This window comes from Dryas octopetala, chromosome 9 (genome assembly GCF_963921425.1).
Source record: "Dryas octopetala chromosome 9, drDryOcto1.1, whole genome shotgun sequence".
In the NCBI taxonomy this organism is placed as follows: domain Eukaryota; kingdom Viridiplantae; phylum Streptophyta; class Magnoliopsida; order Rosales; family Rosaceae; genus Dryas; species Dryas octopetala.
In genome coordinates this window covers 8990986-9005923 of record NC_141374.1, presented here as the reverse complement: position 1 = coordinate 9005923, position 14938 = coordinate 8990986, and the positions used below count along the sequence as shown (strand labels likewise).

General features: G+C 32.2%; 1 protein-coding gene across 2 annotated transcripts; it reads right to left on the bottom strand.

Moving 5' to 3' along the window:
- Positions 1-8182: 8182 nt before the first annotated feature.
- LOC147273744 (Integrase-type DNA-binding superfamily protein) lies at positions 8183-9405 on the bottom strand. 2 transcript variants are annotated; one of them, XM_086256060.1, is made up of 2 exons: positions 8528-9405; positions 8183-8433 (listed from the first exon to the last, which is right to left on the bottom strand). In XM_086256060.1, exon 1 carries the CDS (start codon positions 9323-9325, stop codon positions 8561-8563), a length of 765 nt encoding a protein of 254 aa, XP_086112186.1. In that variant the 5' UTR covers positions 9326-9405; the 3' UTR covers positions 8183-8433; positions 8528-8560. The 2 variants fall into 2 exon arrangements, with proteins under 2 accessions (XP_086112186.1, XP_086112185.1); XM_086256059.1 differs by having other exon boundaries at positions 8185-8433; positions 8536-9405.
- Between the last annotated feature and the right edge of the window lie 5533 nt (positions 9406-14938).

Here is a 14938-nt window from a genome sequence, read left to right as displayed (position 1 = left end):
TATTGATTCCATTATTGTCAGTCACGTTACAATGCTTAACTGGCACACCAAAAATTACGTGTAGAAAATGCAGATGAAGTGGTCCTATATGTTTTTTTCTCACGGTTTTTTGACTGCACTATGTATTATTTTGGAGTGACATTTTATCAGAAAAAGATTGATGTGTAGGGCTCACTATAACACTATCATTGAAATGGATGTCACACGACTATAATAACATTATAAGGTCCTCCATATATGCATGGACCACATTGACCTTTCTATAATTTAAATATAAGTCAAGGCAAACGTTGAATGTCTAAGTACCCTAGAAAGATCAAAAGAAAATACATGGGGTAAAGTAGGTATATTTTGGTTGTCACCAAGCTCCGATTTGCTCCACTATGAAAGACAAGAATAAAAAACCCCTACGAGCCTATGTAGACAAATTAAGCCGGTTTAGGTGAGAACATTCGCATGTAAAATTCATCCAAAATCTAAGACCTAAATTTTAAATATTGAACTTTAAAATGAAAATTTTACAGGCTAAAATAATTAATTGACTAATTGAGTGATGTTATTCTCATCCACCTATTCTATTTTCTCACCCACTTTTTAATAAAAAATTTGCCCTTTTATAAAATAACTTCTAAGGGCATAGTTAAAAAGAAAGAAAATAATTTATCCTACTCTACCCACTCATCTCTCTACACTTATCTAAACTCACTAAACCCTATATTCATCTTCAAACAGTAATATACCCTTCATTTTTCATCATAATGTTTTTGGTATATACAGTCTCACAATTATATTCCCACCACCTAAATACAAAAGTGGAAGAAATGATCAAATCCCTCCCCCCCACCCCAACATATAAATTAATCAAACCTTGTGATAGAATGAAATAAAAAAAAAAAAATAGCATGAGTTTGTAGGATAAATTAAGATTTTTGTGAGAGAGTCGAGTTTGGTTTATGGGAGAAAAAACATATAGAGGAAGAGGGGGGTGTGATGATAAGATTGAGGGGTGAGAATAGTGTTTATCAATAAAGTGATTCAGTTATATATTAGAGGTGTTTAAGGAATAATAGGATCGAGGTGGGAAGAGAGGATAATCATTTTGCAAAATTTAATGGGAGGTGGGATCATAAAGTGGGTGGGGGTTATAGTACGGGCGGAAATAGTAGTACTCTAATTAATTAATTATATCAGAAATGAGATAAAAAATGAAATTATGTCAGGAATGAAATAAAAGATGAAATATAATTATTTTGATAAAAATATATGTCGATCGATTCCAAAATGTAGAATTTTGCAATACCATAATGTGCACATCGATCTACGTCCTTTATCGTTTGATCTGCAATGCGTTTGATGCAAATATGTTCATACAAGAACTTTCCAGTGGTAAAACAAGTCACAATTATTGTAGGATCCAGAAGACTTTAGCTTTGAATAATGTAAACTTATTACGGTTAATGATTTTAAATTCCATTTTATAGCCTTTAATAATGATAAATAAACTTACTTAAAAGGTTGCAATGACAAATAAATACATTTTTTGACAAATAAACTCACGTTATAACAGGTTCCGTGTTTTTTGTGTCAAGCGCTTGCCGCTTGGCTTGTTCTTTTTTAATTGGGCAGATTGCCACTGTTGAATAGTGGCAATTAGTAACAATTTTTTTTACGTTATAACGTGGGTGAATGGTGACTCCATAAGTTTGAATTTTGTGTTTTATGTTGGTTTATTAGTTTTTGACATGTTTGTATAAGAAAAGACATAAGATATATTTATAATTATTATTTTTATGTAGTTTCAAATAGCCACTGTTGCACAGTAGCAATTGCTGAGCACTTAGTGAACAATGTTGAGCGCTTAATATTGTTCACTGAACGCTTGATAGGTTCCGTATCACTCGGTGGGTTCATTAAAGTGGCCGGCCTGTCATCGATTTTTTTTGGGTGGATTGGTCTGTCCTTCTATTTTCTAAACTAAATTAAAAAAAAAAAAAATCCCAACTTATTATGCACCTGATTTTTTTTACATAAAATAGTATATATTTGATTAAATAAACATTTTATCAAGTTTCCTTCAACATTTTTTTTAAGGATATTCTATCTTGTCTTCCAAGTTTGGCTTTTTTACTTTATTTGTCTTCACAACCCCTTTCCCTTCTTTTCGGAATGAGCTATTTCCCTTTTATTTTCTGCACTTTTTCCTTTTCTTTGAGAAGAAGAATATAACCTATTGAAGCAATATTATCATTTTTTTTCTTAGGAATTGTATAGTGAAACATACTGATAAAAGGGCATTACCCAACTTGATTAGTACGTGTCCTTACTCATTTGGAATTGGATCTCTACTAAACCCCTAGAACATAGTTGATCATTATATACGATTACCAATTTTGTTCCACCAAATCCAATTAAATATCTTTAATATTCCAATTTGTTCCACATATAGTCACTTATATAGTTATATAATGATTAATTATGCAACATGCAACTTGATATTCTTGAATACATAATATATATATATATATAAAACTAACTGGTTAATAAATTAATACGAAGCTAACCATGCTTTTGGACCACCACATAATTAATCTCATAATCCGAACCGTCAATTATTTAGGTCATACTTCAAAGATCATTATTGCAAAAAATTAACTAAATCGGAGATTATGTAGTCATCTAATTTATATCAAATAAATAGACGATCAGTGTTTTCAATAAAAGTATAGAAATAGTTGACTAAATGACTTTCGATTTTGAAATTTTTTTACAGGAATGATGTTTGAAATAGGGCCTAAAAAATAGATAGTTCAAATTTTAAGATTACATTGTACAGTGGGCCCAACATGGTAGTTAGTTTGTATTAACTTACTAACAAGTTAGTTTTAGAACATTTTTGTATATATATATAGAAATATACGATCATCATTAGAGTACTTTATCAATTTGTCCTTGCTCTCTTCCAACTAACTTTGTCAATCACCATCGGCCAACTCAACCCACATGAAGTTAAAGTTACCCCCCCTTCTCTCCCTCTCAGTGAGAATGCTTCTAAATTATTATATCCATGAATCACGTGTGAAAAGTATCAGTAATATTTTACAACTAATTCTAAAAATAGCTATTGACAAAAAAAAATTCTAAAAATAGCTAGGCACGCACACAGACAATGATTGTAATGATGTGAAACTACATGTAATAATTGTATAGCCTTGTATGACAATTCAGTACCGTAAAAGCAGTTGCATACCAACACTGATCAGTCCTTAATGTTACAAACTTAACATTATTTATGAAAGATTGATCGATATACATTATGTTGTTGACTTGTTGGTTCATTTGTTAGTATCGAGATTTAGTAATTAATTTAGCATCAAAGCCTTAGTTGTAGAAGGTCATAGATTCAGTCCTATAAAGTAAAATAAACAGAGGATTGTTGTATGATAAATTTGATGTGACTTCTATTAGAGTTTAGTGCAGTGCGGTAGATGTAGATAAGAATTTCCATACATATTTATTAAGGCTAATTATAAAATACCCCTCTCAGGTTTAGTGTCATTTTTAATTTTCTCCATAAGATTTCAATTTTTTTAATATGGTATTGTTACTCTCAAAAATCACGGCAGAGATTGTCGAGAAAATTGATTAAAACACTGGTAGTCCATTAAATGAATATGCGGGCATGCCATTGTCTTTCGACTGAGAAGCCGTGGACAAAATTTATAACTGAATTAATTGATGTACTGCGCTGTGAAACTGACTTCCTAACCAAACAATTGTTCGGCGAGAAAGGAACAAAATCCCGCCTTGGCTCAATCGCCTTGATCCTCAAGGACTTTTAATTACTTGGTGTGACGATGATAGTGTACTCGAAAGTAAAGATGCGATGAATGAGTGCTTGAGTGACTGGATGCAACGAAAAATTATGAACTTTAATGTAAAAAGTATGGACAATCTGATTATTTTGGAAACGAGTGACAATTGTAGTTCTAATAACAAATCTTATAGTGAAAAGATATGAAAACTAGGATTAAGTCAAAAGAAAATTAGAAATCATTACTAAGAACAATGAGATCCTAGTAGAGCTAAAACAAGGAGAACAATTTGCTTGAGAGCTTGAAGAACTTGAAAGAAACAAGATGTTTGATTTGAAATTTGTATTGAGTAGTGTTTGATGTGTTGGAGAGAGCTTTTCTTTCTAATGCCTTGCTTTATATAGTGATCGATCTCCCTAGGGTTAAGAGACCCTTTCCTACTTGACTTTGGATTTCTATTTCCTTCTTTATTTCTCCTTTCTTTCCACCCAAGTTACTGAATCCTAGTCTCTCAAGGACTCTCGGCGGGGCTGGACTTCTTTTGATGAATCTTCTCGACTTGGATTTTGACTCTTGGGATTGCTTGCATAAAAAAAAAAAACTTGGGCGGCATCCATTGGGCTTTATTAATAAGAGGATGGGCTTGGTAGTGGTCTCGGCCCAAAACCAAAATTGGGTGTAAACATGTATATGTAGTTTTCAATTTAAGTCAATATGCAAACTGAAAAAAGAAAAAAACTAAAAAAATAAAAAATAACTCAATTACCCCCACATTTCCTAGCCCCATCTCTTTTTCTCTCCGGCTCTCTCTCTTTGCTCCCCCGTCATCCCCCTACCCTCCCCAGCCTTGTCGCATCCCCCTCCCTACCACCGCCGGTGACTCGCCCCTCCCCCGTTAACGACGCTTCTCCCCTCTGCACCATCTTTCTTTCTCTCTAGCTCCCCCGACAACACATTGTGAGGAAGATTGGGAATTGGAAGCCATAGTTTAAAAGTACTAGAGGATTATGAGGGAAGATATGAAAATGGCTTGTTTTGAGAACATTTTCAAAGGTTTTGGTGTAGAGATTTGTGCTTGGATTTGTTTTATTCTTAAAACAGGTGCTGAGATTTGTTTGGAGAAGCTCTCATTTTTTATTTTGTTTTTGTTTTTTTTTTTTTTTCAGTTTGCACATTGACTTAAATTGAAAACTATATGTATCACATTGAAAAAACTAAAACCTTATTTGGGGGGTTGGGTTGGGTTGGGTTGGGTTGGGGAATTGAAAATGACAATAAACCTGGAAGGGTTATTTTGTAATTAGCCCTATTTATTAATTAATTCTCTTTTGCGACTTACATCTATTAACTCCATAAATTCTAACCCATTTTATGATAAGTTAATTAGTGGTACGTTGTAGGGTGGTATTAATCTATAATGAATTTCTAACTTTCGACCAAAAAAAAAGAAAGAATTTCTAACTTTTCCTAGGCTCCTAGCTAGCTCTTATTCCCATTCCCACTTTTCTCTTCCACACAGAACTTTGGCACACACAAGGCTTGCGTGTGGGTCTAGACGTCTAGTACTTATCAAAAGGACCATTGGAGTTTGAGAGTTTCTTCCTTTAGCACTAGTCCTACAGAAGTTCTTAGATATGTCTTTAATTAGATTACTAGCTAGGGACATACTTAGGCCCAGTAGGTAGGGCCTAGGGACATTCTTAGGTCGTTTTTAAACTTTCATTTGATTGCATTTCTAATAAAAATCTATAAAATTCCAACCTTTTTTTTTTTTTTTTTGGCCACTATAAAATTCCAACCTTAAAGCGACGTTTTTGAACAAAAACTCGAAAAAAAAGAAGGAACAAATAGAGCCAGCTAATCTCTTAATCAAATTTTATTAAGTGGTCAAATGATGTGGAATTGTAAGACTCCATTTCAACGCAAATTATTATTATTTTTATTATAATGTAGTGTTGAAAACTTGAGGACAAAAAGGTTCTGTTCGCTTTCAACATTGACTATGGGATATGGAACATAATGATCATTGGTGCAATATTCTTCTATTGCGTGTATACACAATACAATGCTAATAAAGTAAAAGTTGTCAATAAAACACACAATTGATAATTATGGAGATAAATACAATTGATCGTCCCTACCCCAGTCTTTAGAGTCCATTGTGGGCCCCATGCATGATGCATATATATATGGTTTTGTAGATTTTTTTTTTTTTTTTTTTTTGAGAATATGGTTTGTAGACTTTATAGTTCTCATACTGATTTAGATTATATAGCAAGGAATCTCTCTGACTGATTGAAGAAATTGAAATATAAAGTGGAGTTATAGATGCATGAAAAGCATACAAGTATCTTAATCATTAAGATCAAAAGCAGTCCTTGCAATTGGTTCCAACTCTAAAGAAGGAAATTAATTAGAAAAAGTGGGTTTCTTCTTCCCCTACTTCTTTTTTTGTTTGTAACTTTTTTATATGGTAAATTAGGAAAGTTTTCCTCTATTCCATTCGGGTACGTACTTTTGTTTTGAACTTTATGCAGACCATTATTTTTTCCTTGTGAACACTTCTTGATTTAGGTGGGGGCCTCTTTGTCTACATGATATACTAATTTACAAATTACAATGCTATATATAATCACCGAATTTATTCACTAAATTTACAATTGATGGCTCAATAATATACGCGTACCTTACTCCTACTATATTGTTGAAAATAAATGACCATCAAAATATACTTAAATTTAAATTGATAACCTTTATACGTACTCATATAAACATCAAAGTAATAAAAAATTAGAGGATAATAATAGAAAACGACCGATATAGACATATATGAAATTCCGTAAACACTTGATATTAATTGAATAATCCTAAATGCAAGTTTTTTTTTTTTGATAACCAAGGGTGTTCTGGGCCAGCTTTCACGTACCAGACTAATTCCTTGGGTCGGTTAAAGGCAGCCAATCCACGCCGGGCCTGAGGGATTCACAAGAAATTTTACCTTTGTTACTACCTGGCTCCAAGGGTCAAATTGGAGACTCGAACTCAAAATGCAAGTTTTTACTTATTATAAATGAATTCAAGGTTAATTTGAATATAAATGAATGAAATTCTGTCACATTTAATTATACAATTTTTTCCAACCTACATACTCTAGGTCGGGGTAGAGGCCCGGGTGGGGAAGTATTAATTATTGTATTTCATTTTCAAAACAAAAAAACAAAGTGATATTTAGTTTTGCTATATATGCGCGTTACGCTTTTCAGGTTTGTTTGGGAAAATCAATAGTGAATTATAATGAAAAACAAATTTTGTCTTTAGTACTTGACCCAATTTGCAAGTAAATTGCAACATAGGATGCTCCCATCACCATCGCACTAATCATTTTCAAGTGGACATTATATCTTTCATCTTTGTTAAGAAACAATAGTACAAATTGTCAACTGTTCTTCTATATATGCCCGGTTTACTTCTATAATTTTATGATAACTTCAAATGCAGTAAATGAAAAACCTTAATGTCATTCATAATGGTGCGAATATGCCAGAGAGCTTTCCTTTGATGCAGTCTAATAAGAGTCTTTGAATATATGCCTTTTATTAACCAATAATTGGATGCCTATAATTTAGACATAATCATAGTCCTAAATTTATTATACTTTTTATTTGATATCTTACATTGGTCAATATCAAATTCGAAAGCAATTTCTCATGCATGTGGTCCACGATTAATTTATTTTTCGTATCTGCCTTGGCTATTTATTACTATTGAACTCACATTTAAGGTGAGATTAAAAGTTGGTCTTCAATCGCTTTAAGACGAAAACACTGTCGATTTGACCAGAAATGATAGTAATGAATGTAATTAATTCAGCAATATTATTATTCATAGACTTTGAGTTGTTTTAAATAATAAATATTATTCCATATATGTACAGTACACTCTATCGGCTTTAAACTTGAGTAGTATATATTACTAGTACATATATTAGTAGGAGAGAGAGAGGAGGCTTTCATATATTCTATAGTTTATACATCATTAACTAAATTTTAAATAATTCATTTCAATTTGCTTCGATAATCTTTTTATATGTGAAGGAAAGAGATTTAAACTTGAAGTTTTTAAAAAAAAAATGAAAAAGAAATATCACTGAACCAATAGTTTATTGACTTAACAATTCAGATCACTGAACTTGCAATCAAAAAATAAATGTTTGCACTTTTTACTATTTTCCATGCCCACACTTGAACCTTTTTGTATAATATATAAAATGTATATATATTTCTTTGAAGCTTTAATTATAAATTTATAATGAGAATCCAGATTTACCACTAGAGTCAAATGCATCAATCATTTCAACAAAAAAAGAAAAAGAAAAAAGGAAATCAATGGATTTTTCTTATAGCCCATACTCGTAGGTAGACATGGGAATACTTTATTATTTACCTCAAATATATTTACATTACGTTGGCAGTAATTAATAAATAACACATGGAAGTGTGCAGGAATCAGGAATGGCCAAACATGATTTGAAGCTCAACTTTTTGGCATCACATTCCAATTCAACCAAACCGGCTGCAGTCTGTAAAGACATTCAAAACTGATCGAACTTCTTGATTTGGAGCTGCAGCAAAAGCAAAAGCAGCAACATATATTAACAAGTACTTTAACCAAAAGCTGCTTATCTATCAACTTATGCAACTTAATTCTTCAATTACCATCTTACTTTCCATTGGTTATTATTAGCTCGATCACTCCAATAAGAACGGTTCTTGATCCACCGGCTCGGCTCCAGCCAGTTGCCACTGCGCCGCCGTCACAGAGAAATAAAACTCATGATGATGATGATGATCAACGTCTAGAAGAAGATCAGGGAGGTCGAAAAACGTGTCGTCGTAGTTGTTGGCCGACGAGTCTTGTCCGGCTTGGCTCAGCTCGGCTTCGGTTTCGGCTTCATGGCTGGTGCAGCTAGGGTAACTGAGAGCTGCTGCTTTAGCGGCAGCCGCTTGGATGTCCTTTGGCGACGCGCTGGCCGGACGAGGCAGCGCGTGAGCCAACTCGGGGAAGTTGAGGTAAGCCGAGCCGCCTTTGATTGTGAGAGCCGCGACGTCGTGAGCTCGAGCCGCCATTTCGGGGGTTGGGAATGTTCCGAGCCAAATCCTTGATTTCTTTCTCGGTTCGCGGATTTCGGATACCCATTTGCCCCATTGGCGCATTCGGACTCCCCGGAACGTTGGATGGTTGGCATCATTATTACTATTCCCATTTTTCACTTTCTTTTTGGTAATTCCAATATCACCCTTTTGTTCAAGTTCTTGTTGATTTCTCTTGTAGATTTTTTGTGCTTGATGATCAGATTCTGCAGCTGAGGTAGTTGTTCTTGTTGTTTGAGATGGAGGTGAAGAGGAGGATGATGTGGAGGTGGTAGTGGTGGTGGTGGTGGCGGAGGTGGTTGAGTAAGAGGAAGAGGTTGTGGTTTGAGCTTCCCACTCTATATTGCATTCTTCTTCTGCCATGTGGGTTTTTGGGGGTAGCAGAAGGTGTGGTGGACTGAGCTTATAACAGGGCTCTGCTGGTTCACTCCTTCTTATGCTTCTTTCACATTTAAAAAAAGAGTGGGGTTATGTTTTCTTATTAGATATCTTGCACGTTATCTTGTCATATTAAATTATTAATTTGAATTACATGTACGTACAAAAACTTTAATGAATTAGTGACGTATTATGTTGAAGACTATTAATTTAAACTACATATTTTAAATAAGAATTTAATTAATACATGAATGTGTGGTTCAAATCAGAAATATGATAATATAACATGTAAATTATTTGACGTAAGAATATTTTTTTTAAAGATATATTATATATTAAAGCAGTGGACCAAAGCAAAAAAGGTTACAAGTCTACAACAATATTGGTCATTTTGCTGCCCCCATGTTGATGTTTGAATGATGTGTGCCTGACTGCCTGTGTGGTATGGCATCATCTTTTACAGCTGCATGTATCTTGGCCTCTCCTAATTGTCTTATTAAAGATTTCTTAATGGGGATTGATTAGTGCAATTTTTCATGTGCTTATTTTAATTGGGCATCAAATTTGGGAATATATGAGGCATATCAGCATGTGCAATTTTTATATAAGCTTATTTACTAGTTTGTTCCTAAAATAACTTCAATTCTCACTTTACCTCCTAAGGTTTATTTTGTATCACATTACTCTATAAAATTAATTTTTGTGTATTATTTTACCCACTTTCAATTTTTACAAACTTTAAAAATTAATTAAAAATAACTTCAGACTCATAAAAATACACGGAAAATTCCTACGGACTCATCTTCACTAGTTCTAATTTACTATGGGGTCAAATTACCAATTTTTCCTTTGAGAGTTTCCAAAAAATTTGGGAAGTCTCAAATTTATTTATATAAAAATTCTAAAACTTTCGTAAAGTCTTGGATGAATTCTGAAAAATATTTTAGAAATTACCAAAAACCTGTTTAGAGAATTCTTTCGAGATTTTACGGAAATTCTAGAATTTTTCTAGAATTTATTTTATAAAGGAAAATTTATTTTTCTCTAAGACCGAGAGATCTTTTGGGTAGCAAGCGTTCATAAGAAATGTAGTGTTATTGTTTAGAAGACCAACGGTGCAAATCTTGTATTTTTTGGAGTTCGAGAAATTATTCTACGAATTTCCAAAGAGTTTAGAGTATTTTATTTTTCTTGAAATACTCGGATAGAAAATTGTTAATTTGACCCCATAGTAAATTAGTACTAGTCAAGACGAGTCCGTATTAATTTTTCAGAGTCCAGAGCTATTTTTAATTAATTTTTAAAATTTATAAAAATAAGAAGTGAGTAAAGTGATACACAAAAATTAATTTTATGGATTAATATAATACAAAAATAAACCTTAGCGAGTAAAGTGATATTTGAAGTTATTTCAAGAGGTGAAATAATAAATAAGCCTTTTTATATAATATAATTGAGGATTGGTGGGGGCCCCAAAAAATATTTGCTTACTGCAAGCTGCTAGCTAATTAACTACCCTCAGATGTTTGTTTTTTTCAAGCTATGAATTTCACATGGAAGCTGGTTCGAGGTTGTTTGTTGGTTGGTATTTTGAGATGTTATGCCATCTGCAGCTTTCATGTAATTACAATGTCTTAAATTCTGATGATCATCACACAAAAAATTAACAGAGAATCTTAACTCCAAAATCAAATAGGTGATTGAAACCAATTTTTTAGTATATATGAAGAGATTCTTTAGTAGGGTAGTCGTGTCACGTGTTTACAACCTCGAATGATATACTGATATGTGTGTATATTTTTAAATGTTTTTAAAGTAAATAATATACATAACGCGTAACATTGGATAATCGTAACATATACGTAATGAGGTAGCCCTATTTAAGAATTTCTCATATAAATGTTTTTTCTATATTAATCATTGAGTTTTAATGTCTAGTTTAGGACCTTAAGCAAGGAAACAAAGCACATTGGCCCATCAAAAGCTAATGAATGTGCATGACCAAAAGAAAAAATGTAATGAATGTGACCTAAAATTTGATCAAGTTATTAATTTACTTGGTACTTAACAAGAGGTACCAAGACATTGTCACATGGCGTTGTACGTGAGCTGGTCAAGGTAACCATGTGGGGCTACGTTAAATTAATACTAAGACATATAATAAGACCGTTGCCCTCACACTTGTTTGGGCAGTGAGAAAATTGAGAAAAAGACACATTATACAGAGTAGCAAGACTATGCTAGTTGTACTGTCTCAGCTACCAACACTGTTTATAGTACTGAAGTAATGACTATTTCCACACTTGTGCGTCTATATGTATATTCTCTTGTGTGAAGTAAGATTCAGATTTACATTATGAAAAACATGCTAAATAACTAATAAGATAATATTATTTTCAGAAATGGTTTTTTAAGTGACAAATTTTGAGCAACAGTGGATATAATTATAGGTTGGATTGAATGTACGTATAATCTCCAAAATGAATAACCCATTGATTTGTTGTAATTCATCTAACTATTTAGTACAATATGGACCAAAAAAAAAAAACTACTGTACTAATTTAGTACAATAAGTTATTGTAGTTGCTCAAAATTTGTCTATTTAGGAGAACATGATTGATATTACTCTATATATAGCCTACTTTTTTTTTTTTTTTTTTTTGTAATGACACAATTTGAGATGTTAGATTATCTTTAGAGGAGGTAGCAAATTTATAGGTCAAATGTGTACTTTGTTAACCTATATGACATTTTATTATGAAAATTCACTTCCTAAAAAATTTGTAATTTTAATGGATATGACAAATGGGTAGAACCGTAGAACAGATATTATTTTATGTATTTGATATTTATTTGGGCCCTAAATACAATAGTTGGTATGAGTTTCATTTATTAAATAAATGAGATGGGCAAATATATGTGTCAGATGGAATGGTAATCCCATCTGGCATAGCATTCTGACTTTGACAGTTTGACATATATAGTGTTTGCTACTTCCCTGGAGGTCTCAAACTGTCAATTAAATTAGACATTCAGACACCATCTTAATTACGTGATTAATAGTTATAGACTTCTAGTTGTCAATTAATATATATAACATTTACAATGTATGACAAAAAAAAAATTGAGCATATGATCATTTTAGTCTCTGTAGTTCATCCATAATTTCAATTTGGTCCCGCAATTCTATTTTTTCAATCAAGTCCAGTAATTTAGATTTTGTTCTAATCAATTTTAGAATTAAGGTTTATTCCAAATTTTAGACAGAATTTTTATATAAAAAAATCGCGTGCAACATTAGCAATTGCAATTTTAAGAACAAAATGATCAAAACATTCGAATAGTTGCACTACTATATTAATAAAAGGAACAATTTACCGTCAAATATTAACAAAGACTTAATTAAGAACTTAAGACTACATAGACCAAATTAAAATAAGAGTTATTTATATTTATACACCCTGAAGTTTATCGGTTTTTCACATGCATCTCTTAGGGTTTCAAAAATTACACATGCACCCCTTAATCTTTTAAAATTGTTGCACATAACTCCTACAATGAGATGAAAAATAATGAGAAAGTATGCAAAAAGACATGCTAAAGGGGTGAAATAACTTAATAAGATTACTCAAGGTGTAAGGTCCAATCTCAATACAAATATATATTTTTTTATTTATTATTTTCTCTTGCAGAAATTATATGCAACAGTTTTGAAACTTCAAGGGTGTATGTGTAATTTTTAAAATTTCAAAAGATATATGTGAAAAGACAATAAATCTCAAAAAATGTAAAGATAAATAATTCATTAAAATAAATGTTGGACTATAGAGACTCAAATGGTTATTTGCTCAAAACATTATTTACATAGATGTATACAGTTAGTTAATATAGAAGACGAAACATGCATGCATATATATGTTGACAAAATATAAGCCATGGGGTTCAAGCAATTGTGACTTTGGTCTTCCAAGGGTGAAGGGACTATTTTTGTCCCATCGACCTGTATTATAATAGTACCTCGATCTCGTACCATTATGCGAATTCGAATAAAAGATGTTCATCAAGCACAAGGCACCTTTTTAGTTTTTTCCACCACCTTCTATAAATGACACATCATCGATCTGATTCTAATACGAACAAAAACATTAATCAGTCAAGCCAAACTTTTAAAAAAGAAGAAAAAAAAAAAACCCAAAAATTGAAAAACAAGAAAAAGTGGCTCAAATTGCTTTCAAAGAGTGAAATGGTTAATCGATCGAGTTTGTGGTTTCCAAATATATTCAAGCATTCATGTGTTCTTAGACCATCATATGAAACAAAAGTTTCTTATTCGTTATGGGAGTAACCAAATTCTTCTTTAATTTATTTGTTTATCCAAATTCCATATATATTGATGCTATTATTGCCTTATTGTCTTGGGGAATCTACAATATGCAAGTGGTCCATCTTCTATTTATTATTTATATGTCCTATGTTTTGGGACCAATGTCCTTTTTTTCTATTAAATTTCTTTTTCTTAATTGATACATAGGGGGTCTTATGACAGACACATAGGGTATCTGCAGTTTCACATTAAAAACCTATATATGACCACATGATTTATACCCAAATTAATTAATGTAAATGGACTGCAGGCTGCAGCCCCACTTTTAGTCTTATTCTTGGTCAAAGTCTTCTTTTTTTTTTTTTTGTCAGTCTTATTCAAAATGACCTTGTTTGGCTGATACGAAGAATTAGTGATTGTTTAGGGTCTTTAAGTGGAGCCTCTAATCTAGGTACATTCTAATTAATCTGTACAAACACCCACATTGTCCCTATATATATCCCTTAAACTAAGTAATTAATAGCATCACATATGCCAACTTTTTTTTTTTTTTAATGTAGTTTATTAATTTTTTATATATCTTTAGCTTTTCTTACCAACTTGTTAGACGTACATATTAATGCTAAGCACTATCTCATGGTGTTATTAGAATTTTTGTGTTGCAAATGGATCAAGGAAATATCCACTGCTCCATGTGTGCTTGCTGGTAGCTAGTAACTAGTTAAGGCATATTCTTTTAAAAAAGAATTAATTACTATAAACACATGCAGCTGGGGCTGAAGATCCCTATGTGCTTGAGGAGGTAGCGAATAATATTCTTGGGTGAGCCAGCAGTATTCACGGTTGTTGTGGAGGGTGGAGTTGAAGGAGCGATTGTGGAGGAGCTTCTTTCTCGAGTTTGTGGTCCTCCGGCTTTCAAGTGGTATCACAAGGTTCTGTGCACCTTCAAGTATCAAATCTATGGCCTCCAGTAAACTGTGTACAAATAAGACAAACCAAAATTTATTAGTAAGCCTTCAAAATAAATTAAAAACGAAATCCAAAAATCATCGTATTCATATCAAACAGCAAATCATCAAAACCTTTGAAAAAAAAAAAATCAAATCAAAAGTCAATATTAAACAATCTCTTCTAAACTTCAAAATTATAATTAAAAAAAACATAAATCTGATTACTAGTGTAATTGTGAGTCAAGAACATTATTATTTGATGTAAATAATTAACTACACATCATTCAAAGTTTCAAACACTCGTTACAAAATTAATCGATCGAG